This window comes from Diaporthe citri (genome assembly GCF_014595645.1).
Source record: "Diaporthe citri strain NFHF-8-4 chromosome Unknown scaffold_4, whole genome shotgun sequence".
Classification (NCBI taxonomy): Eukaryota; Fungi; Ascomycota; class Sordariomycetes; order Diaporthales; family Diaporthaceae; genus Diaporthe; species Diaporthe citri.
Genome location: NW_025064849.1, coordinates 632,833 through 660,473, shown reverse-complemented (window position 1 = coordinate 660,473; position 27,641 = coordinate 632,833). Strand labels below are relative to the sequence as shown.

The following is a 27,641-nucleotide window of genomic DNA, read 5'->3' as shown; positions in this document are numbered from 1 at the left end:
AGCGCCGTGAGCAGGTTCGCTGTCCCCGTATTATGGCAATGAAGAATATACTGGACGAAGAGACTTTTCATGACGCTGATAAATTTGCTGCGGGCGCGCTGGCGATGGCTGAGGAGAATGGTAGTATTGATCGGAATTTCAATACTTGGGAGGCGGTCCGTAGGGCCAGGGCATGCCTTGACGGGGAGGCTTTTTATGTCGATACCGAGTTGGCCGAATCGGATAAGCTCGACTATTGCCCCATCCGTCATTGGGTTTGATAGGCTGGTGGTGATAAGAGACTGGCCAGCGAGATCTGTTCCTGAGTGTGCGAGACCCTTCGAGGTGGGATTCGATTGACAACTATCCACCAAATCCACCAGGGCCCCCCTTCCATTCACCAGCCTGCTCGACCGAAGTTACCCGAAGGAGAGAATTGGCTGTACTGATAAAGGCTTTTCTTGTCAATTCTTCATTCAAAGGTGCGAGCATGCTACTTGGCGCCTTTGCGCAGGAGTGCTTTCCCACATATAGCGTTCAGATACCATCCCCGGATACCGCCTAGGTACCAGGAGCCCCCCCGGAGGGGGGGGTGGTCATGCATCTCGGAAGATGCTGGGATCCAATCGCTTTTTTACAAGAATATTACTTGAGACGGTGCTTGCGTCTGGACCCTCCGCGGACATCGGGATGGGGACGAGATAGGACGGTATGGTCGTCACATTGGCTTTTGTAAAGAAATCCTCTACGATGCCAATCCCGATTTAGAACCGTAGAATCCCAATCTCTATTATTTGTGTTCGCGCTCAATTCACCCAATGTGGTTCCTCCAGATTATATGTATTCAAAGCGTGTGGGGGCCATAGTGACCACCTCTGCGGCCCACCAAAGCACGGTATGGTCAGCGTGTCGGCTTGGCAGGTCGGAGAGCACTTTTCTTAATACTGCCAGTGACCGTACTTGCAACTTGTGAGCTGAGCTAGAGAACCTCTCCCCGACTCTGACGAGTCCGAGTAACCCGCAGATGAACACAGGATAGCACTCGATTTCTCAGAAATTGCCCAAATACTGTCTTATTGTGGCCTCCAAACGTGTGGCCATCTTGAGGCCGCTTAAGAAGCACGGATGATGGAAATGTCATCAAATTACGGCTATTAACAGGCGGAGTAGAATGCCGATGCCTCCATGCCAGACCAACAATGGCTCACGGTGTGCCAAATACCACCTCGACTGAGTGCAGTAATGTAGAACGTCGAATAAACAAATGATTAAATTATTTTGCCATGATTACTTTTTTAAGGGAACAGTCTCGAGCCAGCAGCAACCGGCCGGAGAATCGCAGCCTCCTCCAGCTTGCCCACCAAGTTCGCGAGGGCATAGTCGCAGCCCCTCGCCATCCTGAGAGCCATCGAGACGGGGAGATGCTCGGTCTGCAGCGACTTTGTGCTGTTATACGCCACCTCCCCGATGGGAACGACCACCTCAGGAGCACCAGCAATGACAGGGACTCGGGAATCGCCCATTCCGAGGGGCGGACTGGTCTGCGGCGTCAGGTACTCATCGCGGTAGTCCGGATACCCGTCATTGAACACGTAGGTGTAGACGCTCTCGGAGCACGACTCCGGGTCGCGCCGGCCGTAGCCCTCGGTGGAATACCACTCCTTGAACGTGGAGATGTTGCGCAGCGCCTCGGCGTAGACCTCGTCGGGCGCGTTGACCTGCCCCCACTGCCAGCGGACCAGGGGCCCCGGGTTGACGTAGGGCCTGCGGCCGCCGTTCTTGGCGGCGTAGTCCTCGAAGAAGGGCTTGCCGAGCAGCTGCCACTGGTCGTGTGACACGAAGACCGCGTAGGTGAGGTTCAGCATCTCGTCGACGGGCGGGGCGTCGCCGCGGGTGTCGGCCCAAAGCTGAGAGTAGTTGCCTGGGAGCGCCTCGGTGCCGAGGAAGGCGCCCAGCTTCTGGACGAAGTCTTCTATCAATGGGATGGCGTCGGGGTTGGTATCGCTGTCCGACGCGCCTGCGCTGTAGAGAATACTGGGGAACGCGGTCCAGTTGGATTGCATGTCTGGGTAGAAAGCCTTCGTTGCCTCGGCCCACAGACTTCCGCTGCGGGCGAAGATACCGGCGGTGTCAGATACAGGGCTGAGAGGAATGACGTGGTCCAGAGAAATGGCACCAGTCGACGGCCTGTTGCCGAAGATGCCCTGGGCGCCAGCGGGACCGCGCATAGAACCACCAGTATCACTACCCATGGAGAGATCCAGCCATTCGTACGCACCTATACCGGCGCCAGGGCCAGTGGAGGAGCCGCTAGGGTCTTGATAGCCATCACCTCGAGGGTTGAAGGGAGCGTGCAGGTCCACCCAGTCAGCAGTGGGTTTGTCTCCGTTGGCAAACTGTACAGTGCCCATCTTCCCGACAAGGACTGCGCCAAGGTCGATAAGACGCTGCACGGCTGGTGCAGTGTTGTTCTGGGTGCCGTAGTGATAGAAATAGGCGCGGTTGCCGCCGCTGGTACCGACGCCCTTGACGTGGAAGATGTCCTTGACGCCGAAGCGGAGACCAGCAAGGGGCTGCTCCTTGGTAGCCTTGTGGTATAGCCTCGATGGCACGGCAATACTCTTGGCCATGACGTTCTCCGTGATGGCGGGCAGCGAGATGTAGGCGCCCTGCTCGTCGCTGACAACACCCTGAACAAAGGCAAGGTTGTTGTCATCGTACAGCCTGTAGGCTTTGTACACGTCCCCGGTATAAGCTGAGACGAAATAAGGGCCCTTTGGGAGCGCGGGAGTAATCGTGCTAGCCACGACAGGCTCCGAATCACCTATGGTCTCGCCGGGCGTGATAAGAAGCTTGACGCTCAAATCATCCAAGCTGGAGCCGATAGACGCAGAGTCAATGGAGGGCACAGCATTGTCGCCAGTGGTCTGAAGGTAAACCGTCTGAAGGAATGCCCCCTGGAAGACATCATCCAGCTCATCGTACTCAGCTGCGGTCTTTACGAGCTCGTCGGTGCTAAAGTTTCCGGATGATGTCTCGACGACAGTCAAGGGAAGCAAGTCGTGGCCGTCAGACGCAGCGTCGGCGAGGGCTTCGCGAGTGCCGTTGATATCGAGCCGTGCAATCGGGATACCGCCAGTATAATATGACACTCCTTTCAAGTCGACGACCCGCCCTTTGTCTACTATGGACGCGGAGGCATGACCGACGACGGCCAAGCTGAGCAAGATAGACCACATTGTGCTTTACTCGCGGGAAGAGACTTGGGCGACGTGAAACGGCCGGTGATGCTTAGAACGGCGGCGAGATGTGAGCAGAGGTACCAACGTTGCTACGGTGAGGGCGACCAAGGTTGGCCTTCTATATACTATCTATACTTCAACATCCCTGGCTTAACAAGATATTTCAGGTCGATCGCTGACATGTCAGCAATACCCATGTTCATCCGGTCGTGCCGGCAGTGCGGCTTCCTTCACTCGCAGAAAATAGGGCCAAGGCTGCTGCCAGGCACAAATACCGGCCACGCGCTACAATTCACCACGGCATGCTTTGTCAATCGACCGGTGTAGTAGATTCCGATGTCTGGATGTGATCACTCTGTGGTTGGTGTTAAGATAAGGATGGAGACCATTTACAGGTAGTCTTGGCTGGGAGCAGAAACCGGGGTGGAAGTGGGGCAAGAGAGGATCCTATTATCAGACGGTGTAAAAAGGCACTAGGAATCCTGTCACTCGAGGCAGAGAGAAAGAGAGAAGGATGGGCGGAAAGTGTGTGTGTGAGAGCGATAAGCAATGGGCATGGCTTTTGCCGGCTGTTCTTGGCAAGCCCCTTGTAGAGCGAGCCTGCCAATTGCAACGTTTTGCTATCACCTTGTCAGTTATATAATTGAGCGTTGTTACGTGAGTTGCCCAGCTAGTGTATCGATGGATCCACAACGGCAGCACCGCAATCAAACTATGAAGCTGACAGCCTCTATCTATGTGGGCATCTATAACACCCTTAATGCTGCTCTGCTTTGAACGCTGTCCAGTATGCTCTTGATATGATTCAGAGCAATTATACCGCGTTGTAGAGTGGAAGTGAGCCATTGTATTTGAATCACTGGGGTTTAAACATTGCGTCGCTTTCATACATATGAGATTATTTGGTACAAATCGAATAACACTTCGCTGCTAACTAAAGCTCTATCGACATGTTCCGTTGATTTGGCTGGCCCTTTGGAGGTGGACTCTTAGGAATGTTGACAATCTCATCGTCCATGAGTAGCCCCAACTCTTCAAGCATGACTGCTTTCTGGGCACTGGTGAACAACAACTTCACTTTTGCCCCTCGCTGCTCCCGGAACACCTGTATGAGCTGGAAGCAGACCTCACGGAGGCCCCTTCTTCTCTTGTTAGGCCTGGTGAAGTGCTCAATGCCGTCGATGATGACGAACACCACGGCCTCTAAGGGGAGACCATCCAGGAGTTCCGCCAAACATTCGAGTATTGGCTTGATGTTGTATGGAAGTCTCTCGTCTAGGCACTTCTGCAGGAGGTTCGGTTCAAAGTCCCTGTGACTGTGCACGAGTTGTAGGAGAAGGCTCATGGCAAGCTCAGCTGGGTGCGCCGCCTCGTCCCTGCTATAATTCTGATGTTTAACGCAGAAGTACGCGAGAGATATAATCTCGATATTCTTGTGTGGCTTTGGAGCCTGCCGCATCAATGTGTTCATGATCTTGGCACTGACGAATGAGGTCGAGAGGTCAAGGTGGGACGGGGAATTGCCATTCACCAAAAGCAACGACGGACTGTCAAGCGATAGCCATGCCCTGATACGAGGGTTGTCTTGAATGGCTTGCAGCCGATCCGGCTGAATCTTTTGATGGAGGGTTGCGGTCCCTTGTCGGAGCAGGTCCTCCATGTCTCGAGGTACTAAGCCTGGGTCGAATAAAAGCTGGTCCAGGACCTCTTCTGCTGTCGTTTTCGAAGGAACGGGTTTATTCTCGATTGATTTGCAGATAGTCTGACTTCGATTGATACCTATAGGAGTCTTAGAATACGGATATTGTTGAATCGACTTCGGTGGACGAGTTTTGGCCCGACTTACGATTCCACTCCTCATTGAGAACCAGTTTGCAGCTGTTAAATACCATTGGTGCAACCAGCTCAAATGTATTGCTTCTCTCGATCTTGGACGGCAGCTCGTTGAAGATAGAGTCAAGTTTATGCTCGACTTTGTTTTCGAAGCTTTCCAGTCGATAGCCAAGTTGCAAATACATCTGTGCTTGCATATTGGACATATTCTCCTGGCTCTGCAACAAGAGAGTGCTCGCCCACTTCTCTAGTGTTTGCGCCGCCAGTCTCACCTCTGCCATCTTGTCGCTGAGATCTTTCTCATAGCGATTGCCCTTGAACATCTGTTTTGCCCCGGACACTAATCCAGCACCATTCACTTAGCATCCGCGCTGCCTTTTTGAACGGAAATGGAGAGGCCCACTTACGAAGCACACTGTCCATCATCCAACGCAGAATATAGTCAAGAACCTCACACACACGGGTGTAGAACTGTGCCGTCAAGCGGTGGATTTCTTCGTCAGTCACAACGATCTGGCTGTACCTCCCGGTGGTGTTCAATATGTCAGGCAAACCCTCCAATGCATTGAAGACAGACTCTTCGTAAATTCCATGCTGCTCAAGGGCAACAAAGATTATTTTGAGCCCTCCAGATACGGCAGATGCGATCATCAAGTCCTGGGGGATGATGGACACGAACGCTTTGCCGGTTCCAGCATTTCGACAAAGCTTATCAAATCCTCGTCGAATTGAGCCTACCAGTCCAGGCCTTTTCTTCTTCTTGAGGAGGATCTTTTCAAGTACCCCACAGGCTTTCCCCACTTGAGACTTGACTCCATCCCAATCGACGTTGTCATCCAGGCTCATCGGGGGCAGCTTGGACTTCTCAAGGTGCTTATTGATCCTCGCCATGAGATTCGTGTGTGCGTTGCGGCATTCCGAGTAGACTTCGTTCAATTCACTGAACCAAATATTAGTGGATGGGGCCCAAAAGCTCCGGGATAGAATGTTATGACATTTTTTCTGGCGCGTTGAGCCAACGTCCCGTCCTATCATCATATAGCGGCTTACATGAGAAGATGGAATGGGCTTTGGCATTCATCTGCCTCATGTATTCAACAACCTCCAAGTCGCGGGCCTGGTCCAAATCCTTGGACTGACTTATAAGGCTTGACATTTTGAACTCATTGGTATCGGATGGGTGAGGAAACAATCAAAAGCTGATGATCGGTGTCCTCTGATTCTAGACAGAAGCGCTAAGAGTTGGATGGGAAGAGCCTTGGCTCAAAGGTTCAAGGGTATTAATGTTGACTCTTTCCGGAATTTCAGGCCCCTGCATGCTTGCCACACCTGTAACGTAACTTTACTGCAGTCCAACCCTTCCGACAGCACATGTATTGTCATCAGTCAACTTTTGGGTCACTGAGTGCCAATCATTCCGGACGAGGCTCCGAGAAGGAGTGTAACCTGTCCTGCAAGTGCCCCCTCACTCGACCGGTCAAAGCTGCACGTTTGGCTAGACTCCTTGAGATGCATGTTGTCACACAAGGAGAAGCTAAAATACATGCGCCATTTCCTTTTCACGGCATGTCCATCCTGTTGGACAGGATCAGGTGCGGTGAAGCAACCCCATGAAGCCAGGTCGCACAACAGCGCGAAAACCAGCTGTTCCAGGGCCTACAGCCTGCCTGTTTGCTTCCTGTGCGCCATCGAAAGAAGGAAGATGTTTGCGGTGCTTTGGCTGTACTTCCGCTCGCACAACAGCAAAGTACCCGAACCAGCGGGATGTGGTAACATGCACTAGTTTAGTCTGCCAGAGCCTGATCCCCCATTATTTGGGCATCTGACAAGAGAGACATAAATAAATCCGTGAGCTTGGTCTTGCAGAGGCACAGACTTTTGGCATCGTCCTCGTAACACAGATCTTCAAGGGAAAGTCAGTACATTTTGGTCATCCATTCGTGAGATTCAAGCCCGACATCGACTACTCACTCGAGCCCCAAATCCCCTGCATTGGCAAAGCAGGACAGTGGCAGCATGCAAGATCCGGCTGAAATCCCCGAGCAATTGGAGTCACAGTCTCCTGATGCTCTTTCCTCACACCACGGAGTTCATTCAGACCATGAGAGTTCTGAGGATCTGATGCCAGATAGTCAAGCGCTATCAACAGAAGACCAACCTACAACCACTGAAGCAGTTCTCAGGATCCTCACAGCAGTGGAAAACATATCTTCCAATCTTGAATACGATAGAGCTCACAATGTCTCACCGTTGCATACAATTCCGGCGGGGCGTGGTCCTCAACCCTCTCATAGCGGAACAGAAAGCATGTACGTGCACTTGTGCTTCATTTGAACAGATTTCGGGGTGCAAATGGTGCTCTCAGCTATGATTCAAAACGTGAAATGTCTATCGAAGTGATAATATCTTTTCTCTTTGATGAAATGTTGCTGACTAGACTGTTGATGTAGCGTTGATCAAAGTGAACCCCACATTGAGCGGTTGCTCATGTCGCAGTGGAATGACCCGGTTGCTTTGCTTAATAGTTACGGTACGGAACCTATCGTCGCCACTGCATTCTACACAGATCTTCCAGAAACGGTCACGAAGGCTGAAGGCAGCATGTCCGATGCCGACTTTAAAGCCGGATATTCCAAGGACAAATGGAGCTCAGGGCCTCAGAGGATCCTGATCCATTCCAAAGGGTTCATCAATGACCTGCGGAAGATAATTCGTGTTCCCGATACCCAAAGGAGCGGCGCGCTGGCGATGGTGCCCCCCTTCAAATACCTGATCCATCACCGGGACGCAATCAAAGCAAAGATGATTGAGCTGGAAGAAGATGCGTCTAGGCGTGAGCACGCTCCAATAACTTCCACAGACGGCTCCACCGACACCTGGCAGGTCTTGAGAGTCAAATACTTTCGATGTCTTCATGACTTCATACAAACAGACCTGGCGAATTACCTTGGCTTAGAACTCAATATTCGGGATGGGGATCTAGAAGAGATATTGTTCGAGGAAACATACCATCTCTATAGACCGGGCGACTTGGTCCTCGCGTCTGACACTGGCGAGAGTCAACTTTACCAAATTTACTCGGTCACAGGGGGCAGGGTGCTTCTGTCGACGCGCTCCGAATTGCCTGGGGCTCCTCCACACCTACGCGGTAGGGAAATGAGAGCTGGCACCTGGATGGACCTCCGCATTGTGGCCTTCTCCATGGGATGGGATGGAGAAAATATTGGACCCCGGATAGCCAACTACGACCTACCATACTTCAGCGGAAGGAGATTGGTTACGGACTTGGATCTCTATCCCATCCAGTTTCACAGTGATGGTGATGCACTACGCAAACGTTTGGGCGCCCGGGGTTCCAACCTGGTCCAATGTTTTGGCCACAAAAAGTACACCGGAACAGCTGTGCCGCCTCATCCGTCTTTGCAAATGTTTCTGGCCCAACCCCCTGGCACCATCAGCGGCAATGGCAGAGATGGCGAAGGAATCAAGTCAAATCCGTCTGAGACTGTCCGAGGCGATGTGTACATTGACTACAAAGCTCTCTACACCAACTACTTCAGCACATTTCCACCGCTTAGCCTGATGTCAAGACTCCCTGGTGAAGACGCAGAGGCAATAGACACGCTGAGCGATGGCAGATTTTGGAACTGTAGTGACCGCGATCTGGATTCTCTACAGACGGAAATATTCCATCACAAACACACCCATCTAACTAGATTCAGCAAGCCAGAAGGTATAACAGAGGACGAGGACCGGCTCAAATTGCTAGTCGGCCAGGTCCCCGCCTTCGTTCTCAGTTCCCGAAAATGGGGTAGGTCAAGACACCCCTGCTCATTCAGAGCCTAACAGCAAGCGCTAACCTCATTAAAGAATGGTTGGATGTGGATAAAATGGAAGACATTGACAAGTCAGAAACTTCAAGGAACGATGGTTGGAAAGAACTTGTGATCCCGCACAAGTTCAGCGAGCTCCTACTCTCACTTGTCAGCAACCACATCTCCGATATTCGGGTCAGAAAATGGGAAGCTTCCGCCCGAAATGATTCCACTGTTCAGATAGATCTGGTCCGGGGGAAAGGAAGGGGCCTTATCATTCTTCTCCACGGTCAGTCCTTTATGTCCTCCCGGTGCCCTTATTTTCCTTTTTAATGGATTCTTCTCTCTTCTGATATTCGCATTCGGTCTTCTGTTCTTGTCCCTGGGGGGTTTGTCGTTGCACTCATATCAGATCTCCAACCCTGTGTGATTGGAAGCTTCTGAAGAGTGGCCTACCGAGAATTTAATAACTTAGAATCATGGGCAGGGCCACCGGGATCGGGCAAGACGAGCACCGCGGAAACCATTGCAGCATACACCGGCCGACCACTGTATGCTATCACCTGTGGCGACCTCGGTACGGAGCCAAAAGAGCTCGAGAAGAACCTGGTGAGGCATACTCGCCTTGCCGAGAAGTGGGGCTGCGTCCTACTCCTGGATGAGGCAGATGTGTTTTTAATGTCCAGGAACTACCTTGACATGCACAGAAACGCTATGGTGTCTAGTAAGTAAAGTTCCATTAATATAACAGAAGTGCTATACGTAGTTAATGCGAATGCGATGAGTGTAGTCTTCCTACGTCAACTGGAATTTTACTCGGGAATCCTTTTCCTCACTACGAACATTGTCGGCGTTATCGATGAGGCTTTCAAATCTCGCATCCATGTGGCCTTGGAGTATCCCGCAATCGATGAAGACTCAACCCTTGAGATCTGGGGTAAGACGCTGCAGCGCATCAAGCGGGACAACGAGAAGGCAGAGGTGAAGATACTCTTCAACGAGGCAAATCTCAAGAAGTTTGCCAAGAGCCACTACCGGAGGAACGAACGCAGCGGGACCACATGGAATGGGCGGCAGATCAGGAACGCGTTTCAGACCGCGATTGGCATCGGCCAGTATGAGAGGCTGAAAAGGGTCGACGAAGCAGAGAAAGAGGGCAGGCAGCCTGAGAAAAGCTCACGGTCCATCAGACTGACGGTCGCAAGCTTTGAGTCTGTTGCGGAGACGACGAGCGATTTCGAAAAGTACATCACGAGAACACGAGGTGACGACCGAGTGAGGGCAGCGGCGCATGAATTCAGACACGATGAACATAGCCGTGAGCCACCTCCACGGAAGGGGTACCGTACTCCAGTCAGCATGTATCAAACAGATCAGGACACCGGCGTGAGCAGGACAGGTCGCTCTCGTCAATATGCTGGAGCGTCTACTTCACCGGGTCCGAGGCAAACAGCCAAGGGACGGGACGCGGAGAAGGATCGTAGCAGGGACGCGGGGAGCGATGAGGAAATCATAGAGGAGGACTTAGAGGATGAGGATGAGGATGAGGATGAGGATGAGTGAGGCAGGAATAACTAGTTAGTAAGATTATGATGGTGTAAGTAAGGATTAGATTGAAAATTAAGTTATGACTTCCTTCTGCCTTCTGTGGCCTCTAATACCGAGAAGCAGATCATACTGATACAGACTCTTGCAAATTGAAGTGATGGAAGGGGGGGGGGGGGTACAAATACAACAGACCTGGCATCTTGGCCGGTCATGACATGTTGAAAACATATCTGTCTGCGGTGCCTGGGTCCGCAGTCTTCAGAATTTATTTCCCTTTGATAGGACTTAGTGCCACTTACTCTCAAATGCAATCAATCGTTCCGATTTGGCGCTAGTGACCTGCACACGACATACCACACCAAAAATTGTATGCACTTCGTTTTTCACATATTTTCACTTCTTATATAATGAATATCCTCTTAATTTAATAATAACTTATATTAAAAGAAAGCTGCTTCTTGTGGTATGCAAATTAGGGTGTATTAAGATTGCATTTGGGGGTGTTGCAAAAGGAAGCCTGTTGCAAAGGCTTAAAGGGGCTGCTCAGCAAACCTTTGGGATAGGTTTGCAGGGGTAGCCTGTGCAGGCGCTAGCTGCACGCCAGCTGGTTCCCAGCTGGCAGATAAGTAACAGCTAGCTTTTTTATAATATTAATATATAATTATAAAAATATTTTATTATTATTCTTTAATCTTTAAATAATAATATAAGTATCTTTTTTATTATATTTAAACTTTAATTAAGTGAGAAATAAGGGTTAAACTTATAGAGTTTAAAAGCTCATTTTTGGTGGGGTTTGCACCAAAAAATGAGCTTTCGGCTATAGGGGTCATTCGGCTTCTTGGGGGTCCCCTCTACAGGGAGTCTATCCATCTATTCTCCGCGGTCATCCAAACCGACATCTCTTACTTCATAAGACACAAGGGAGAAATAAATGCACATGACGAGGAAAATCGATCCATTCATGGGAGCATCAACAAATTCATTGAAAGTACATGTGATACGCCAATAAATGCGCACTCGGGAGACAGATGCCGGTGGCTGTGATCGCAGGGGCGGATGCAAGCGATTGGGTCATGAAACCCGAACCCTCGAAAACCTTGCACCCACTCGGCTTTTTTCTTCAACCGCCTGCAAACTCGACGTCAAGCGGCCCTGCACCAGCCCAGCCGCTTCAACACCAAAGACCAAGCGACAACGAATTTGGCATGCTCAAACTTGTCACGGGTATCTGGGGGCGAGAAAACTTTGAGCTCGCGGCCACAATCGAGCGGCAAAAGGCTGCTCTCAGGCTCTGAAGACTGAGCAGCGTCCACGCTGATGATCTCATCAATCTCATCAATCTCGTTCTGAACGTCTTAATCCCATCCGATAACACCAACTGCCGCTCTGTCTCATCGACAGAAGCTCGCTCGATTGAGTCCGGGTCTGGATGCCTATAACGCAGCCGCTATGTCTGTCAAGCCACCTCCGAGATGGACGTCACGGTCATTGACGGCAATGTTACTGCCGCACCTCTTCCGCAAGGCGAGGAACCACGCCGAGGCGATCGGCCCCGTCAAGGAAAGGGTCCCACTGGACGCGCACGAGAACCATATGTTCATAAAAAGGAGGGAGGCGGCCATGGTGAAAGCGATACGCTCCCAATCCAGACTGACCTTCGACAGGCCCCAAGAGGAGCCGAAGAACCACCTGTGGAGCATAGCCACCGGCGAGTGGGTGCCCGAATACTTGTTGAAACTTCACTACATCTTCCCATTCTCGCTCGGGCCGATGGTCGCAGAGCAGGTGTCCACACGGATTACATGGCGGGGCTCAAACAATGGATTGCTGATCCCCACTGCTGTCGGGCGGGCCTTGAACGACGTAAGTAACGCATCCGAAGCCAAATCATCAATGAGCTTGTTCCGAAAACGGTGCAGCCTTCCAAGCTTGTCTCGCAGTTATTTCGCCAGCCAGATCGTCACCAACGTTTTTGGGGTCTTGTACTTGTTGTTGAGAAGAAGATGCGCTGACAGTCATTTCTGGCAGTGGGCGCTTGTGATCACGCCTCACAAGAACTGGCGCCAAGCAAAGACTCCCCGGTCGTACTTGTTCACAAGGCTAGAATCAGATACAAGGAGCCTCCGGGACCCATTGCGGCCAGGGTCGAGCCTGGCAGTACGAGATCTCGACGGAGAACCGCTTCATCTCAGGAGTAAGCACGCGCCAAACCCTCATTCCTGCTACTTCCAAAGCTGTTGCGCCATGTGGAAGTCAACGTTCCTGGAACAGCCGGACAGAAGAGCAGAGGACTTTTGGGAGCGGTTCCAGTTCAGGATGGACGATTTATGGGGTAGTAGGATGGATAGACAAAAGATTCTTGACATCTTCAAGCCCCCAGAGCTGCTCACATCAGAGGAAATCGAAAAGAGCAGGGAAAGAGAGGCGAAAGTGAAAGATGAAGTCTCATCTACCGATGATGAGCCAGGTGCAGGGCAAACAGAAAGGGAAGATCTGGCTGTTGACGGAAAACCCGAAACATCGAACTAAAGATTCCATTTCAAACAGTTCAGGCACCGTGGCTTCGTCCATGGTCTCCTCAGGCATCAAATGGTGACGCTCGCAACCCCGGCCCACATGACAGATTCCGGACTAACAGGATACTAGAGCTTGCGTGGACCTGCTCTGGGACTGCACTACAGTTCTAGGATGTCTGTCACCAGATCTCGTCGGGTCCTAAGGCCAATGATTAGTTTCATGTACAAGTGACCATTCGAAGACACCAAAAGCAGGCCACTTTGGACGGAAGACAACACGAGGGACTATCCAGCACCACGCGCCACGCTTGTGTGAGCCGCTGCCCGACGGTTCGTTCCTATCGATCAAATTCATCGTCTCAGACGAGCACAAAATATTCCAGCGATATTAAAAATCCCCTTTCTAGACTTTACTCGACTTTTACGTTCTCATCACTCCCCAAATACTTTTGGATTCACACAGGCCTGGCTGAAGTAAAGACACACGCGTCTTCCTACGTTACCCAGTCTCACACCCCAGCCAGGAGACAACCATCATATCTTCTGCAGCCACCATGGACGACGACACAAGCATGTCGTCGAGCGGCCCGCCCATGCTGACCCCAGGGTCCAGCATGCTATCATTGTCACCGCAACCAGACCTTCTTCTGCAATCCCCCGCGGGCACCACAGACCTGAGGACGCTCGAGTCAGCGCGGGAGAGCGTCGCCTGGCTGTCCGGGCAGATAGTCTGGGCCATCGAGCGCGTCCTGCAGGCCCGGAGGGCGGGCAACCGTGCCCACGACGACGACGTGTGGGTCATCAACGAGGCCGGGGCGCTCATGGCCCGCCTGGTGCCGCACATGGAGGATACCTCGGGCACCTTCTCCCTCGACGGCGGCCAGCTGCCGGCCTTCCCGTACCCGGGATGGCCAACGCCGCTGCCGCCCGGTTGGGCCGACTACACTGACCAGTCAGCGTTAGCGCGGCAGAGAATGGAGGTGTTCTCGTCCGACGTGGCGATGCAGCTCGAGTCGGCGAAGCGGGAGCAGCGGCAGCGACTTCAGTCATCCCTCAATGACTTTGAGGATGAGATGATTACATCAATCGTTCCGAGGAAGAAGCAGAAGCAGCAGCAGCAGCCGCAGAGGCAGTGGCACCGGCCCCTCGTCGTCAACGGGTCGACGCCATACCAAAAGACTACGGAAACATCGACATCGGCATCAGAAGGAGGAGCGCACGCGCCAGAACAGCAGCAGAACCTGCCGGAGCCGCAGCAGCAGCAGCCGATATGTGACGCCTTTAACCTACCGCTCACCGCCCACCGACACACGCCCGCAGGCCTATCCTCGAGGACGGCACCCCCGCCGCCGCCGACGACGACAGGAGCGGCATCGCCATCATCAACATCACCATCACCATCCCACTCCATCGTCCATGCCTCGCGTATCCAGGCGCCCGACAACACCCCCACCTTGCCCGCACACCCATTCTTGAGGTCGACGCCGCCCCAGCCCGGGATGTCCCCGCCGCCAGTGTTCATCCTCGCAGGCATTACCCGAGCTCCGGCCCCAGCTCCAATCATCGACGCAGCCGGACATGCCGATCATGGAGCACTCGCCCACCGCGCCGCCATCGTCGTCGCACCAGCCCCGGTCGCCGTCACCACAGCGCTGGGGCGACCAAATCCCAGGGCTGCGAAACCTGTTTCCGCTGCAAGGGGAGCCCGGCTCCGCGTATGGCCAGAACCAGCAGTGGGCAGTCGGGCCGCCTTACCGCCCTTCCCCTCCTCGGCCTTACGGGCCCGAGAGGCTTTCGATGCTCGAATTTACCCTGAACCAACAATGGGCAATGTCGGGGGCTTACCGCCCTTCCCCTCCTCGGTCATACGAGCCCGAAGCGCTCTCATTTTTCGAGTCGGGCGAGGACTTCGGGGGAATCGGGGAGCCTTACGACCTTTCCTTCTCTTTTTTGGGTGACTCAGCCCCCTAGTGGTTGAACCAAATCGATCTTGCACAACAATGATCCCCAAAGTCATGCCTGTGCACTCGATCCTTTCCTGGCCTATTGTTGTGCCGTGTGCGGAAACATATGGAATGATTCTGGTTGTTGAGGGGGCATCTCAGCAGACATGGCCAGGCTGCAGCAGAAGGGAAAAGGTATCAATCATGTGTTTCTCCTTCTCTGATTTGTCTTCTATTGTTGCCATCTTGAAGTGGTATTGGGGTGGGGGAGCCGGGCGGGGAGTTATTCGTGGAGTACACCGGTGGCCGAAGATTGCGGGCGTCTTTACACTTTACCGTCCTCGCCAAGCCACTGGATTAGGTATTTACTCGTACCACTATCTAAGATCTTCTTCCTATGCAGTTTTCGGCAATTACTTTTGTTCGATAGCATCACACTAAGTTGTAACCTTTTCAAGAACAGTGTGTCATCGACTCTGTTGCCACTTGCTTGCTGGTCTCAGTCAACTCTTTTGGACCAACGATCGATTCCATGTTGGGAGGGACTTTCATCCTGACAAAATCTACCACGCATCCAAACATTTTCCTTGCAACAGTGACCCTAGATAAACACTTTGGTGTGCCCCCACGACGATGGTATCTTCCGACTCAATATTGGCTCTGGAATTGTACAGGTACGATATCATCTGGCGGCAGACGGAGGGTGGAGGGATTCTGGCTCTTGGGGGCGACTCGACGACTGGACACGCTGCTCGGGACAGTGGACGTATTGGAGGCCGTTCCGTTTCCTTTTCAGCAGCAGTCAGCCCAGACTCCGATACGACGACACCATGGACGCTGTAGCAAGACGTACCTTCTCCCCACACATCCTCAGAGCTTCCCTCTCCCGATGGGCTCTCCTAAAAGCACGATCCGAGCGATTCCGAGCTGGTCATCTCCGCTCTTCGTCCCCGGCGGTCCTGGACCGGTCTGGGAGGTGGAATCTTCAGGCCCTCACCGGCCAAGGATTTTGCATCACGATTCCCTAGAGAAGTCAGGCCATTTTAAGGAGTGACGTAAGTTGGTTTGGGACTTACAGTTTGTTGGAACCCACCAGAAGAGCACCTCCACGTTCCAGGTGCGCTTAACAATTTCAAGCAGGGCCAGAAGAGCTTCCCAAAGATCCCAGTCCCGGATCCGAGACTCGCCGCATCCGATCCTTTACATCACCGTTAATTACTCATAGCGCGCTCGCGTGAATGGGAGAGAATCAGGGGGTGGCCGAACGACTCGGCTCATGATCAGGGAGTGGAGGAGGATGCATTCGCCGCCGAGAAAAGTTTCGAAGGGCAAGAAGTTTGACAAGATCGCATGCGAAAAAGAGAGTGGAGGCGACTTACCAGCCCTTTCTCAGCCAAGTGAGCATCCTCTCGGTGCTTCCCTTGGCAACATACTCCGAGTCCGTCTTGATGATCACCCGCCTCAAAGGACCATACGGCGTCAAGCCCTTCTCAACGATGTGCACCACGGTCTTCAATGCGACCACGGCACCCGTCAAATCTCCCCGCTGCAAGGACAAGAAGGCGCCCGGCGGTGCCACCAGGGGCGTCTCGGCATCGTTGAGCGGGTTTCCAGGCCCGACGAAGACCGCGTAGCTCGCGCGTGGACCAGGGTAGCAGAACATCTGGTGGCGGAACGACCCTGTGCAGCAGACTTCACGTCAGCATCGGCATTTCATCGCGTGAAATGAACAGCCAAGAGGTTGCCACAACGGCCACGCGTTCCTGCCTCCTCGCGCCACCAGCGTCTGCAGGCGCCTGCCGGCGTGTCTGCGCAAGCAATGCGTGCCCTTACCCGCAGTTGCGATGATCAGGGAGTCGGAATGGTAGAACGGGGTCGCGGTGCCGGTCAGGGGATCAGCCATTGCCTCGTAGATGAAACCGTCACCTGGCGAGCGCTCGAGCTGGTAATGTGTAGCCTGTGTAGCCTGAGGGTCGGTGATGGGATCATAGGTTAAGGTTGGTGTGTAGAGGCTCGCCATCTTGTCCTCTCACAAGGGCTGTTGTGTCATAACGGTTGGGTGACGCGATGGGACCAGGAAGTAAGTGGCAGGGAAAGCTGCCCAGGTGACACACGCGTCGAGCAGGCTACTTCGAGACGAAATGATGGACGCGTGGAAAGAGCAGGGTCGGAGCTCGTGGGAACAATACGAGAAATGGACAGAAGATGCTTTACGTGCTTTGAAGGCTGTTGTGATGAAATCTGAATACTCATAGACCTGGGCTCCAAAGAGGTGGACAGAAGGGAGTGGGGGAGAGAAGGAGAGAGAAAGCTGTCTGGAGGTCTGACTTCTGCCTGTGCAAGCCTTACTGTCTGGAAGAATCACACGGAAAGTACGCTCTTTCCCAGCGCGTGAACACTTGTTGGGGCCCTGACAGGGAAGGTGCGAGAGTGCCAGTTTTTTTTTACTTAAGCAAACCGAGAGGCAGTCATGAATGGCCTCAACAGGCTCTAGCACTCAGCTGACGAGTTGCGAAATTCCAATCAAGGGAAATGGCATCGTAGTCGAGTTGAGCATTGTTGCTGCTGGTTTGTTATCATGCAAGAGTCTGCTGCAAGGAGTGGTAGTGGCCTAGAGAAGGAGATAACGCGGTCAACAGCTGCCAATTCAGGACCCAAAAAATAACATTATCATTAAGCATTTCTATCACCGTCGTTTTGCGTTTTCCGGGGCCTAAATCAGTCATAAGCTAGCTCCTCCCTATTCTACACAACACAGAAACATCAGACTCACAGGCACACCACTCCTGAAGGTGGCCAGTTTGCACAATTGCCATCAATAGCACACTCTCTCGCTCATCTCAAACAAGTTTGACCTTGGTGCTTGTTCATCCAATTTCTCTCTCCTTTCGATCGACAGCTGGCCAGGCACAGCGATCTCCAGTCCAGCAGTGCTTGACACACCGCTCTCTCTACCCTGGAGCTACCATCTGACCATAACGCTGGGGTTTCGTATCTGGCGAGGTCGTACCTAGATAATCCACCAACATCCTGTAGCCCGAGCTTGAATCCCTGGGCCAGATTGTGGTTGAATTATATCCCCAAACTCGAGATACCCTGCTCCCGATATCGCGGCAGGAAACGATTCCAATCCATCGTTCCTCACCGTGGGCGAGACTTATTCGAGAATAGAGCCAGACGACATCCGTCCCAGGGACGGCTGGTCCCTCGGCTTGTCTAAGGTGTTCGAGTAGATCTCCAGGCCATGACCCATCGTCTTGACCAGTTCGAAGATGTGCTCACCCTTGAAGGTCTTGGCCCAGATGCGGAGGACGGCCGACGCAAGTTGACGTAGCTTTTGCGAGTCGTTGAGTGACCCGTCCATCCTCGAAGGCTGTTGAGCGGCGAGACTAGGATCGATGGGAACGGCGTACTCCGTCTCGTCCACTATCGTCCGGATGGACGCCAGTATAGACTTCTCTTCGGCGGTCTGCATCTCAGTAGCACTCATCGAAGCCATCGTCATCAACCACTTGGCAAGGAGGACTGCGCATTCTAGATTGCATACTGCAACAATGCCGGTTAGTATATGCCCGTGTTCATCACCATGGCGAACTTTCCGGGGTTAAGAAAAGGAAAATGGGTACTCACAAGAATGCTGCATGCTCCACTCGAGAGACTTGGTCCGAGCAATGTAGTTGATGCCGGCTTTGACGAGCATCGACAACGCGTGCACGGCTTGCAGTATTGCCTTGTTCAGACGTGGGCCCCTGGGCAAGAGGGCCAAGCCGTTGAAGATGTTTGCAGCTGCGTATGGCTCACGGCTCTCAAGCGCCCGAGCAGGCGCGAGGTCCGTGTGTAGACGGATATGTGCGAGTCGGGAAAGTGCAGTGGCGTCAAAAGACACTGGCCCGCCGGGGAAGTTCTCACTGCCCATCTGCTGGGCTGACTGGGTAATTCGCATGCGGTGCTCCTCGAACCCCAATTGCCACACACGCAGCGCTTGCGTGACTTCCTCCACATCCTCTGCTTTGAGGCCTCTGTGCATGTCATAGCGAGACGTGTTCGCGAATGAGGTCTGCTTGAGCAAGTAAATGTGCTGTATCAAGGCATGTATCAAGACGTAGTTGCCAAGTGAAGTCAGATCGTTCAGTGGCCCCTGTGACGGTCGGTGCAGGAGCCTCGACAGCGCTTCCTGGAGAGGCAGCTCCATGTATTGGACGGACTGCCGAGCATCTCGCCATGCCCATGAACTCTCGGCCCTCCAAAGGCGGGCCGGGCCGGGAAGGTACAAGTTCATCTCCGATGTGAACAAGACAGGCGGGCTGTTGTAGGCAACACTGCATAGGTTGAAGTAGCAGTAGGCAATCAGCTTGGTCCGATTACTACCCTCGTTTCTCACCCAAGTCTCCCAGTCGGCAATCTGCGTTGAATTAGAGTTCAGGCCTTCATCGCGTATCAGCAGGGCGAGCTGGCTTTGCAAAGATAGAGCATCCTGCAATATGGCCTTGGCTCCCCAAAGGCCCACTGAGAAAAGCAAAAGAAGAGCCTGTATCGTCTCGAGACGGGACTGAGGATTATTCGGAGAGCTAAAAAGACAGTGTCAACAGAGCGGCAGCCTTTAACAGGGAGCTGGGGTGGGCGCTTACTATGGCTCACGGTGGGTTTCCTGTGTCATGGGCCGGTCTGAATGGACCGAGTTGAAGGAGTGGCGGAAGCCAGAGCTAGGGGATGCTCGCGTGGAATGCGGGCTGTAAGCCGCTGGTGTTGGTAGCAACGTGTGTACCTCGTGGCTGTGGCGTCTCCGAATCTGCTCGAGGGCGACAGCCTTGGCAGCATACCAGAGAGCATGTCCACGGTGACTCTCGAATCGGTATTGCGCGCCGACTGAGGCAATTGCCAAGAGGAGCTCAGGAGCGATCTCACTCGGATTCAGAGTCGGTATGTGAAGGAAAGGGAGGTGCTCTTGGAAACCGCTGATGTACCCCTCGAGATATCGAGTCAATGTATGTCGCGAAGGAAAAACGAAATCGTTTGGAAGCACGCTCGAGAACTCGTCCAGACGGCTCTTGATAACTCCATGGTCATTGCTCGAGATCCTCCAGAGCGGCGCTCTCATCACTTCGTCTTGCAACCTGCCCGTACCATCCGTGGATGCTTCAGGCGCCAGGGAGGGGAACCTTGACGGAAATGAGGAGGTGCCTGCGCGCCACCCACCAAAGGACTGCTCTGTATCAACTCCAGCCGGCAGAAAGTGTGACTGCGTGCCGAAGTCATCCATGAAGAGGTCATAGCCTTCAAAGTTTGGTTGCGCGTTGGATGTGACAGGGAAGGTCGCCGAAGTGACAGGAAAAGGTGCCGACGTAATCGGGAAGGGCGCTGAGGAGACCGAGTATGGAGCTGTAGTGACGGGAAAGGGCGTCGAATAGACCACTGGGTCCTGCTCTCGGCTTCGGTCACCGTAGGACGGCAAGCCATCAACACGTCCGAGAGGCGTCTGCTGCTGGCTCATATCTGGGAGCATGTTCTGCATCGACGACACGTCGCCGGCGGAGGCAAGATGGGTTGCGGCATCGGACAGCAAGTCGAGGTTGCAGGCTGCTGCCGGCCTTGGGGCGATGCGTGAGTCGGGAGGCAGGCTCGAGACGACGGCGGACATGGCGGCCTCCGGGGCGAAATGGGTTTGTGTGGGCGTCTGTTGCATACCGAGCATCTCGGTATCGCCGTGACTCTTGGTCGGGCTTGACTGGGTACCCGCCGCTGACGACTTGCGCCGTTGTGTGCTGACGCCATTGGCATCTTTGTTGCCATCGCTGAGATGCACGAGCTTCTCATGGCGGACGAGAAGGTCTCTGATGTCCATGTAAGCATAACCTGAAGACCGGATGGATTACAGAGGGAAGATGATAAGACGCGCGATACGGTTGTGGAGCAAAGCACGGGATGCGGGACCCATATATGGCGACATGCAATTGGGGTAAAGTCAATGGAGTACAGAGTACGAGGGTGACTAGACCGGGTGATGGACAGGGCCAGGTCGTGTTCTTTGCCCAAATGGAGGTACAGAGAATGAGACGAGATAGGACGAGGGATGTAGCTCACCTTCTGCCGAAACTCTTCCCGCAACCATCCCAATTGCATGAGAAGGGTTTCTCCTTGGTGTGTGTTCTCTCATGTCTCTGGACATGTTCTACTCGCCTGTATAAAGAAAAGGACCCCGCGTCAGCCGGTCCCAGCAACATGGAGGTTGGTAACCTGTCAGCTTACCTGAACCATTTGTTGCAGTATTTGCATGGTAACGTCTTTGGCTTCTGCTGCTTCATGTCACCGGTGTCGTCGGCACGAGGAGGACTGGGTCCCTCTACGGACTGGATGGAAAGCATCTTTGGGCAGCAGGCGTGGGCACAATGCCACCAAGATTGGGGTATCCGGAACGTGTGGGATGTCTGTGGGACAGAGTGAGGCTTGCTGGTGCTAGGTGTGGGGGACGGGGCCGGGGACAACGGAGTATGTCGACTGGGTAGACAAAGCTTGACAGCTGATATGCGTCAAGGGGACGAGCTGAGCGCGTACCGTCCCGGCTGCCGAGGAAACCCAATTTCAAGGTGAGGAAACGGGCTGGACTTGGCAGGTTGGCTCTTGTGCGCGAAGGGTGGCGCCCGCAGGTTGGTGGCCTCAACTGGCTTCGTACGTGGCACTGATAGATGGATCTCTTACCCCAAGCAGAGCAGTGACATCCGGGGCGATACGGGGTCTGAGGGCGCGGCAGAGACGCCGTACTCCCGGGCAGGCGCTAAGTACCAGGTACAATGAACTCCAGACCCGTCAGTCGGGAAGGCTGTGGACCACAGCTGGGGGCCAGTGAGACAGTATCGAATGGGGCCCGACAGGAGGACCAGAGAGAGGGTGGGACGGGATGCTCGTGTGCGCTGTGGGGGGCGGCTGAGGGTTGGGAGCCCCGTGGTGCACAGATACGGTTGGATTGGGCGCGAGATCCAAGGACCAAGATCCAATTGGCTCGGAATGTCAATGACAGGCGTGCGGGTGCCAAGGCGGAGGAGCAGACGCGGTCGAGCAATTTGGGTCGCTATGCCGATGGGAGGACTTGAGATGAAAAGGAATGTCGTCGAAGTCCGGAGCTTATGGTGAGGGGGAAGGAGGGTGGATGGTGGCAGGGAATAGAGCTGCTATGGTAGTCTGTGTGCATATTAGCAATTAGTATGTAAGAGGGCCAGACACGTCTACTGGGTGTTAATGTATGTGTGAATGCTGGTGTGTGTGTGAGCCCGTGGGCGCGTGCGCGCTTGTGTATATGAGTGAATGTATATAAGTGAGTACCATGTAGGTACGGAGTGCCCAGGGTGATGGTGGGAGTTTGGGCCGATGTGGAAATTCTCCGAAACGTGGGGGAGCTTGTTAGGGTAGGTAAATAGCGGCACCGTGGGGAGGGGGGTTTCCCAGGAGGTGCAGGAGAGAAAGGGCGAGGGAGGAGCGGGGAAGCTTGACGACGATGCGCAAGGCGTGTCTCGGTAGTGGACAAGCTGCCAGGCCTATGTCATCGGCGGGAGGGCGAGATGGAGTGACTGGCAGCGACGACCGGACGGAAGGTGGTGATATCGCCCTGAAATCAGAGGCAAAAAGACGGGATGGAATTGGAGAAGTCAGGCGAGCAAGGGGAAGCAACGCAAAGCAAAGCAAGGCAACGCAAAGCAACGCAAAGCAAAGCAAAGCAAAGCAATGCGAGCAAAGCGAATCGAATCGGGCATCACACACAGAGACGAGGTCGCGAGGCAGGCTGAGATTGGCAGATTGGCAGATTGACAAGCTGGCAGGGCAGGTTGGGCACCTACTCTGCGGGACAGGACAGGGCTGGACGGGGCCACAGGACACTTGGTTGGAGAAGTTCTGAAACCAAAGTGAAGTCTTGTTTGTGAGCCGATCGTCGGGAGGGCTGGATAGGCGACTGTGGACATGTCAATCGAAGACTGTGGAGGATGGGCGCGACCAGGCTGGGGGCATGGCGCGGTAGGGCATGGCATGGCATGGCACGCCCGGATGGCATGGCATTGCGCGGAAGGGCAGGACGAGGCAAGGCAAGGCATGAATGACATGGGAATAGGACAAGAGGACATGGTGAGTATGTACGTACGTACCTCTGTTGTGTGCAGATCTATTCCCTGTGATATGCTGCTTCTCCAAGCTGATCTCGAACCTGATCTGACTCCACAGATTGAGGCCTGTACGGTGGTATACTATACTGTGATCTGGTGTGCGGCACTGCACAACGCTGTTCCGTGGCAGGTCAATTGGAGAGAGACAGGCCCTCAATGGCGTTGATGTGGGGAGGGGAGAAGGAGGCGGCGGAGGAGAGAAGTGGATGACTCAAGGTGATCGAAAACGCGGGGTTTGGGGATTGGGAACGTGAGCGGGAATGCTGGCAAGTCGCGTGGGAAAACAAGGCCCGCGACAGAGCAAGAAGTGGACAAAGGCGTGAGAGAGGTGTTCAGTCGATCCGAGCGCGAGTGGACTATGAGAAGGCAGAATTAACCAACAGTTCAGTCAGTGAGACAGTCACTCAGTCGGTCAATCGGCCAGTCACTCAACCAGTCGGCAAGTCGGTCAGGTCGGTGGGGAGGAAGATCGGTGAATGGCCCGTCCCCCATCGACGGACAAACGATTGAACAAACGGGCAAGGTCGTCCGCGTTGCCGTGCCTCTGCTTGCCTGCTGGCTAGGGCGGCGGATGGGCCGCTGGGTGCTCTGGTGCTGCTGATTGCTATTGCTGGTGGTGCAGATGTGGAGACGAGCGCGTCTGCCCTGCTGTGCTCCACAATGGTGCAGCTGGGTTGATGGTGAGATGTGGGAGGAAATGCGGAGGCGGGGGGCGATCAAACGGGTGTGAGTGGGCACCTTGGGCGGGCAGCGGGCAGCAACGGCGGGTAGTGTCGTTTGGCTGCGTGGGAAACGGGTGCGGTACATGCAATATGTGTGGGTGAGGAGGTGAGGAGAGGAGAGGAGAGGGGGGAGGAGGTCGGGGGAGAATCTTGGTCGAGTTGGGGTTTTCGGGGGCGAACGAAGAAGAGGGAAGGAGGAGCCCAAGCTGCAGTGGCATCAGCAGCGGGGGGCAGCAAGCAACAGCAGACGGGATTAATTTGGTGTTAGAAGCGTGCTGTGTAACGTCGCGTTTTGGCCTTGCTTGCCTTGCCCTGCACCGTCTACCGCTACTGCACAATAGGTGGTAGTCTAGGTGTCTGATATTTCACACCTGGGTATTACCTAGGCAATAAGCATGGACCTTATTATTGTGATTAACAGCTCTGGTCACACGAACAGAAGGGAAGGTTTGCGACGGGCCCAGGGGCGGCTGCCCGACTTGATGCTCTCTACTAGGGCGGACGGCAGATGGTGTGCATATTGTCTCTGCCCTGCCCTTACTAGCCCTGTTTGCTTGCTTGAGATATGGCGTGCAGACACAGATGCAGATACGAGCCTACCTGTCAGCCCTGTCTGCCCATCCACATTTCGTTTGCGCTCTTACCAACCGACAAGTGATGTCTGTCTGGTGTAAACTACAGCGCGGGCGCACCTCAAGCTTCTCCAGCCTGTCTCCGCATTGGAGACAACCCGCCAGGGAACAGCTGCTTCGAACAGCGTCCCCCGTCCAGGGGCAGCAAAAGCAAAAGAGGCCAAAAGGCGGGGGCGCCTCGGCAATGCTTTGGGCCGGAGCTCTTTCTTGCTGCCGAGCTTAGCCTAGCCCCGGAGCAAGGCCCAGCCAATGACAGGGCCTATAACTCGCGGTTTTTTATGTCAGCAAGAGTCTCTGTCCTTGCTCTTATCGATGGTCCTAAAAGCTATGACGAGGTTGTCGTTTGCAATCGATGTTGCCTGGTCTGTCGCGCTGGCTCACTGACACTCTGGTTCCACTGATGACCGGCGTCTTTTGCGATAATTATCTACAGTGCCATTTTCCCCCGTCCTTTTACAAGATTTGTCGGTATTCGGCTCGGCTGTGGGGATTTGCAGCCCAGGGCGTTGCTGAAAGGGGGCAGCCGAGTTGGAGAAGCTGACAGGACGGAGCTGGTCCAGTGCCAACAAAATCCGGGGAATCTGGGGAAGGAAGCTTGCCCCTGGTGAGTGGAGGTGGAGATGAAATGGAGATGGAGACGGAGATGGAGATGGGGTTGCGCTTTCCCTCACAAGCAAAACTCCCGCCCCTTGCCATGCCTTCCCTTCCCTTGCCTTCCCCTTACCTTCCCTGGCCCGTCTTTTGCTCCGTCCTGGCCGCAAATTGCACTCATGAGCATGTGGAGAAATTGATCCACCGCGCTCTGTACCAGTCAAGACAGACCCGTCCGCTTCAAGCTCAAGCCTCCCTCTCATCGTCGAGATGCTGTTGCTGCTGCGCGGCATCTCCAGTAATACTTCTTGCCCCCTCCGTGGCACCTCACCCAACCCAGCAGATAGCCGGCCGAACTGCCATCTTGGCGCAACATCACGGCCGGAGCATCACCTACCGCCGTTTCCTGCGTAAGCCACATATTGCGGCCTCGGGCCCCCACACTACTTGGTATTTCCACTCATTCACTCACTCACTCCACTATCGCTGCATCTCGGCCGACTTGGATTTGTGCACGAATGGTAATCCAGAGAACTTGCTTGCCAAATACATCCTGCATAATCGAGCATGTGCGCAATCTACATCTTTGACGCGTCCGCCCCGGAAGTCGGCGCATCAGGAAGTCTTCGTCCACCAAACCTCGGGACATGGCGACAGCCACGCAATGGGGCGGCCAGCGGGTGGTGAGGGCCAGCCGTTCAACAAGCAAACCTCGCCAGCCGCTATTGTTTGCGTTTCAGCTTGAGCATGATTACTCACGGCCAGCTGCACCCATTCTCGATCCGAATCTGCGGGAACGGACACGCAGGTTGAGCTTTTGGACCGGGCGGTGCGGCACACCCCCACCAATGCAGACCAGGACCACCCATCCACGCGCACGTGCGGCGAGGCAGGCCTTTTAAGCTTCATCGCGTCCCGTCTCTCTTCTACCGCTCGCACGCAGTACCTGGCATCAACGTCGTCGCTACCCTTGCCTGCCGTATACGAAAGACCTGCTCCTGGTGCTTGGCAATTGCTTGACTCTTGACGGATTGCTGCCCGCCCGCTCAAGATCGCGCACGAAACCGCGCCCGAGCTCGGGGCTCCTCCTACTCGTTATTACACTAGAACCATATCCCCAAGGTTCGCTGGCGAAACTTGAACACTGTCAGCCATGGAATGCGCTGCAGCCTGAAGTACGCCACTTCATGCGCCCCCAAGGTTGGAAACGTCTGTGGCTGCACCCACTACCAGCCATTTGGTCGAAAGCCACCTTCGCGAGGGTCTCGGCTGGCTTTTCACTGGAAATACCTCCCTAGGCACATGATGCCCAACTGAAAGGCGCCTCTCGCCGATCATGACGAGGGTCACACGGGAGACGCTACAACTGCGTCTTCCACGCAGGCTAGAGACTTTGTCAGCCTTCCTTGGTGGCTTACTGCATGTCTCACAACATGATGGAAACCGGAAATACAAACTTCGCGAGCTTGCCCGGGCTTTCCATTTTCGTCAAATCCCAAGGTTACATCGCGGGTGGGAGGTGTGCGCCGTGAAGCATGTGGCCTGCAGCGCCTAGCAAGCCCACCCCGCAATTTTGACCATGCGGAGCCGTCCACTGATCAGATCCCCTGCGCAGATCTCGTCCCAGACGTTGGCCAGCGTCAAAGCCGTCTTGTCCTACGTGAGTGCACTCACTTCTGTTTACCTGGAACATCTCTTTTGTCTTGTGATCAGACAGACTCACCCTGCAGACCGAGCCCGCCTGACATACGCCGCTGCTTCGGCGCAGCAGTCAGAAGGGGGAGGGACGGAGGGAGGGCGAGCAGGGAAGCTTGTCTTCTGCCTGGTACCCGATTCTCACGGGAGCCTTCGATTTTCAGTTGGCCTTGATGTTCTCGAGGATATTGCAGAGGTATGCCCGACATCCACCTTCTTCTTACGGCGGAAGCGTCGACCGTCTTGTATAATCCCTTTTCTCAAATAAGGCCGACATCGTCCCGGGCCCATCAGCGCTGGGGCTTGACCGTCGACCTCCGCATCAGGGTCCAGCCCTTGAACCAATGTAACCCTAGGAGAATTTCATCTAGGTGTCCAATTTCCCTTACGCCAATCCCGGCGCCGGGACGAAGCCATCATCACCGGGAGTCGTGACCAGGCGGCCCAGATGATCGCCTAATTGGGCCAGAGTCGAACCAAACGGCCGGCCGGCCAAGATCGCTTCGGTCCACTTGCCTTGTTGGCCGGGCGGGCGCTTGGGACCAGAGTCGTCTAAGGCTACCCTCATCATCACATTCCCCAGGATAGGGCTTGCCTCTGCGTTCCTTAGTTCTCTGAGACAACGAATCACCTAGGCCGCTCCCCAGCCCACTCGGCATCACTCCCGTGTCGTCGGGTACTGCCAGGCGGCCACCATGAGACACATGGCTATACTGCAAACCCTCTGACGACACTACTGTCCTCAGCTGCTTCCATCTACGAATGGAGCGACGAGTCAGGGCCTGGCTCTGCGGATACCACCACAGCTGCTGACAGCGCGAGGCTATCCCATTGTGCATGTGCCCATGATCCATCCATCCACCTCTAAGGTCCCGTGAAGTGGTGATTTGGAGCCCGTGGACATCTGCAACGTATCAAGTGGCACGACTAGCCGGCTCGGCGAAGCAACCTCATTTCTCATGGGCCTTCTTC

The 27,641-nt window shown here is 54.3% G+C and overlaps 7 protein-coding genes across 7 annotated transcripts; 3 read left to right on the top strand and 4 right to left on the bottom strand.

Annotated features, from left to right (window-relative positions):
• Nucleotides 1-1,274: 1,274 nt before the first annotated feature.
• INS49_009369 (uncharacterized protein) lies at nt 1,275-3,218 on the bottom strand (the record flags this gene model as incomplete). The annotated part of the gene is made up of 1 exon (XM_043170100.1): nt 1,275-3,218. The coding sequence occupies one exon, from the start codon at nt 3,216-3,218 to the stop codon at nt 1,275-1,277; it is 1,944 nt and encodes a 647-aa protein (XP_043024665.1).
• Nucleotides 3,219-4,155: 937 nt separating this feature from the next.
• INS49_009368 (uncharacterized protein) lies at nt 4,156-5,945 on the bottom strand (the record flags this gene model as incomplete). The annotated part of the gene is made up of 3 exons (XM_043170099.1): nt 4,156-5,000; nt 5,068-5,394; nt 5,462-5,945. 3 exons carry the CDS (start codon nt 5,943-5,945, stop codon nt 4,156-4,158), a joined length of 1,656 nt encoding a protein of 551 aa, XP_043024664.1.
• A 675-nt stretch (nt 5,946-6,620) lies between these two features.
• On the top strand, nt 6,621-10,432 carry INS49_009367 (uncharacterized protein; the record flags this gene model as incomplete). The annotated part of the gene is made up of 5 exons (XM_043170098.1): nt 6,621-6,646; nt 7,580-8,865; nt 8,925-9,158; nt 9,357-9,593; nt 9,660-10,432. 5 exons carry the CDS (start codon nt 6,621-6,623, stop codon nt 10,430-10,432), a joined length of 2,556 nt encoding a protein of 851 aa, XP_043024663.1.
• Nucleotides 10,433-11,869: 1,437 nt separating this feature from the next.
• INS49_009366 (uncharacterized protein) lies at nt 11,870-12,949 on the top strand (the record flags this gene model as incomplete). The annotated part of the gene is made up of 2 exons (XM_043170097.1): nt 11,870-12,283; nt 12,449-12,949. The coding sequence occupies 2 exons, from the start codon at nt 11,870-11,872 to the stop codon at nt 12,947-12,949; spliced, it is 915 nt and encodes a 304-aa protein (XP_043024662.1).
• A 541-nt stretch (nt 12,950-13,490) lies between these two features.
• INS49_009365 (uncharacterized protein) lies at nt 13,491-14,907 on the top strand (the record flags this gene model as incomplete). Its single annotated transcript, XM_043170096.1, has 2 exons — nt 13,491-14,450; nt 14,509-14,907. The coding sequence occupies 2 exons, from the start codon at nt 13,491-13,493 to the stop codon at nt 14,905-14,907; spliced, it is 1,359 nt and encodes a 452-aa protein (XP_043024661.1).
• An 871-nt stretch (nt 14,908-15,778) lies between these two features.
• On the bottom strand, nt 15,779-16,899 carry INS49_009364 (uncharacterized protein; the record flags this gene model as incomplete). The annotated part of the gene is made up of 4 exons (XM_043170095.1): nt 15,779-15,903; nt 15,956-16,077; nt 16,259-16,559; nt 16,713-16,899. 4 exons carry the CDS (start codon nt 16,897-16,899, stop codon nt 15,779-15,781), a joined length of 735 nt encoding a protein of 244 aa, XP_043024660.1.
• A 1,137-nt stretch (nt 16,900-18,036) lies between these two features.
• On the bottom strand, nt 18,037-21,241 carry INS49_009363 (uncharacterized protein; the record flags this gene model as incomplete). The annotated part of the gene is made up of 4 exons (XM_043170094.1): nt 18,037-18,404; nt 18,510-19,447; nt 19,508-20,710; nt 21,126-21,241. 4 exons carry the CDS (start codon nt 21,239-21,241, stop codon nt 18,037-18,039), a joined length of 2,625 nt encoding a protein of 874 aa, XP_043024659.1.
• Nucleotides 21,242-27,641: the final 6,400 nt, after the last annotated feature.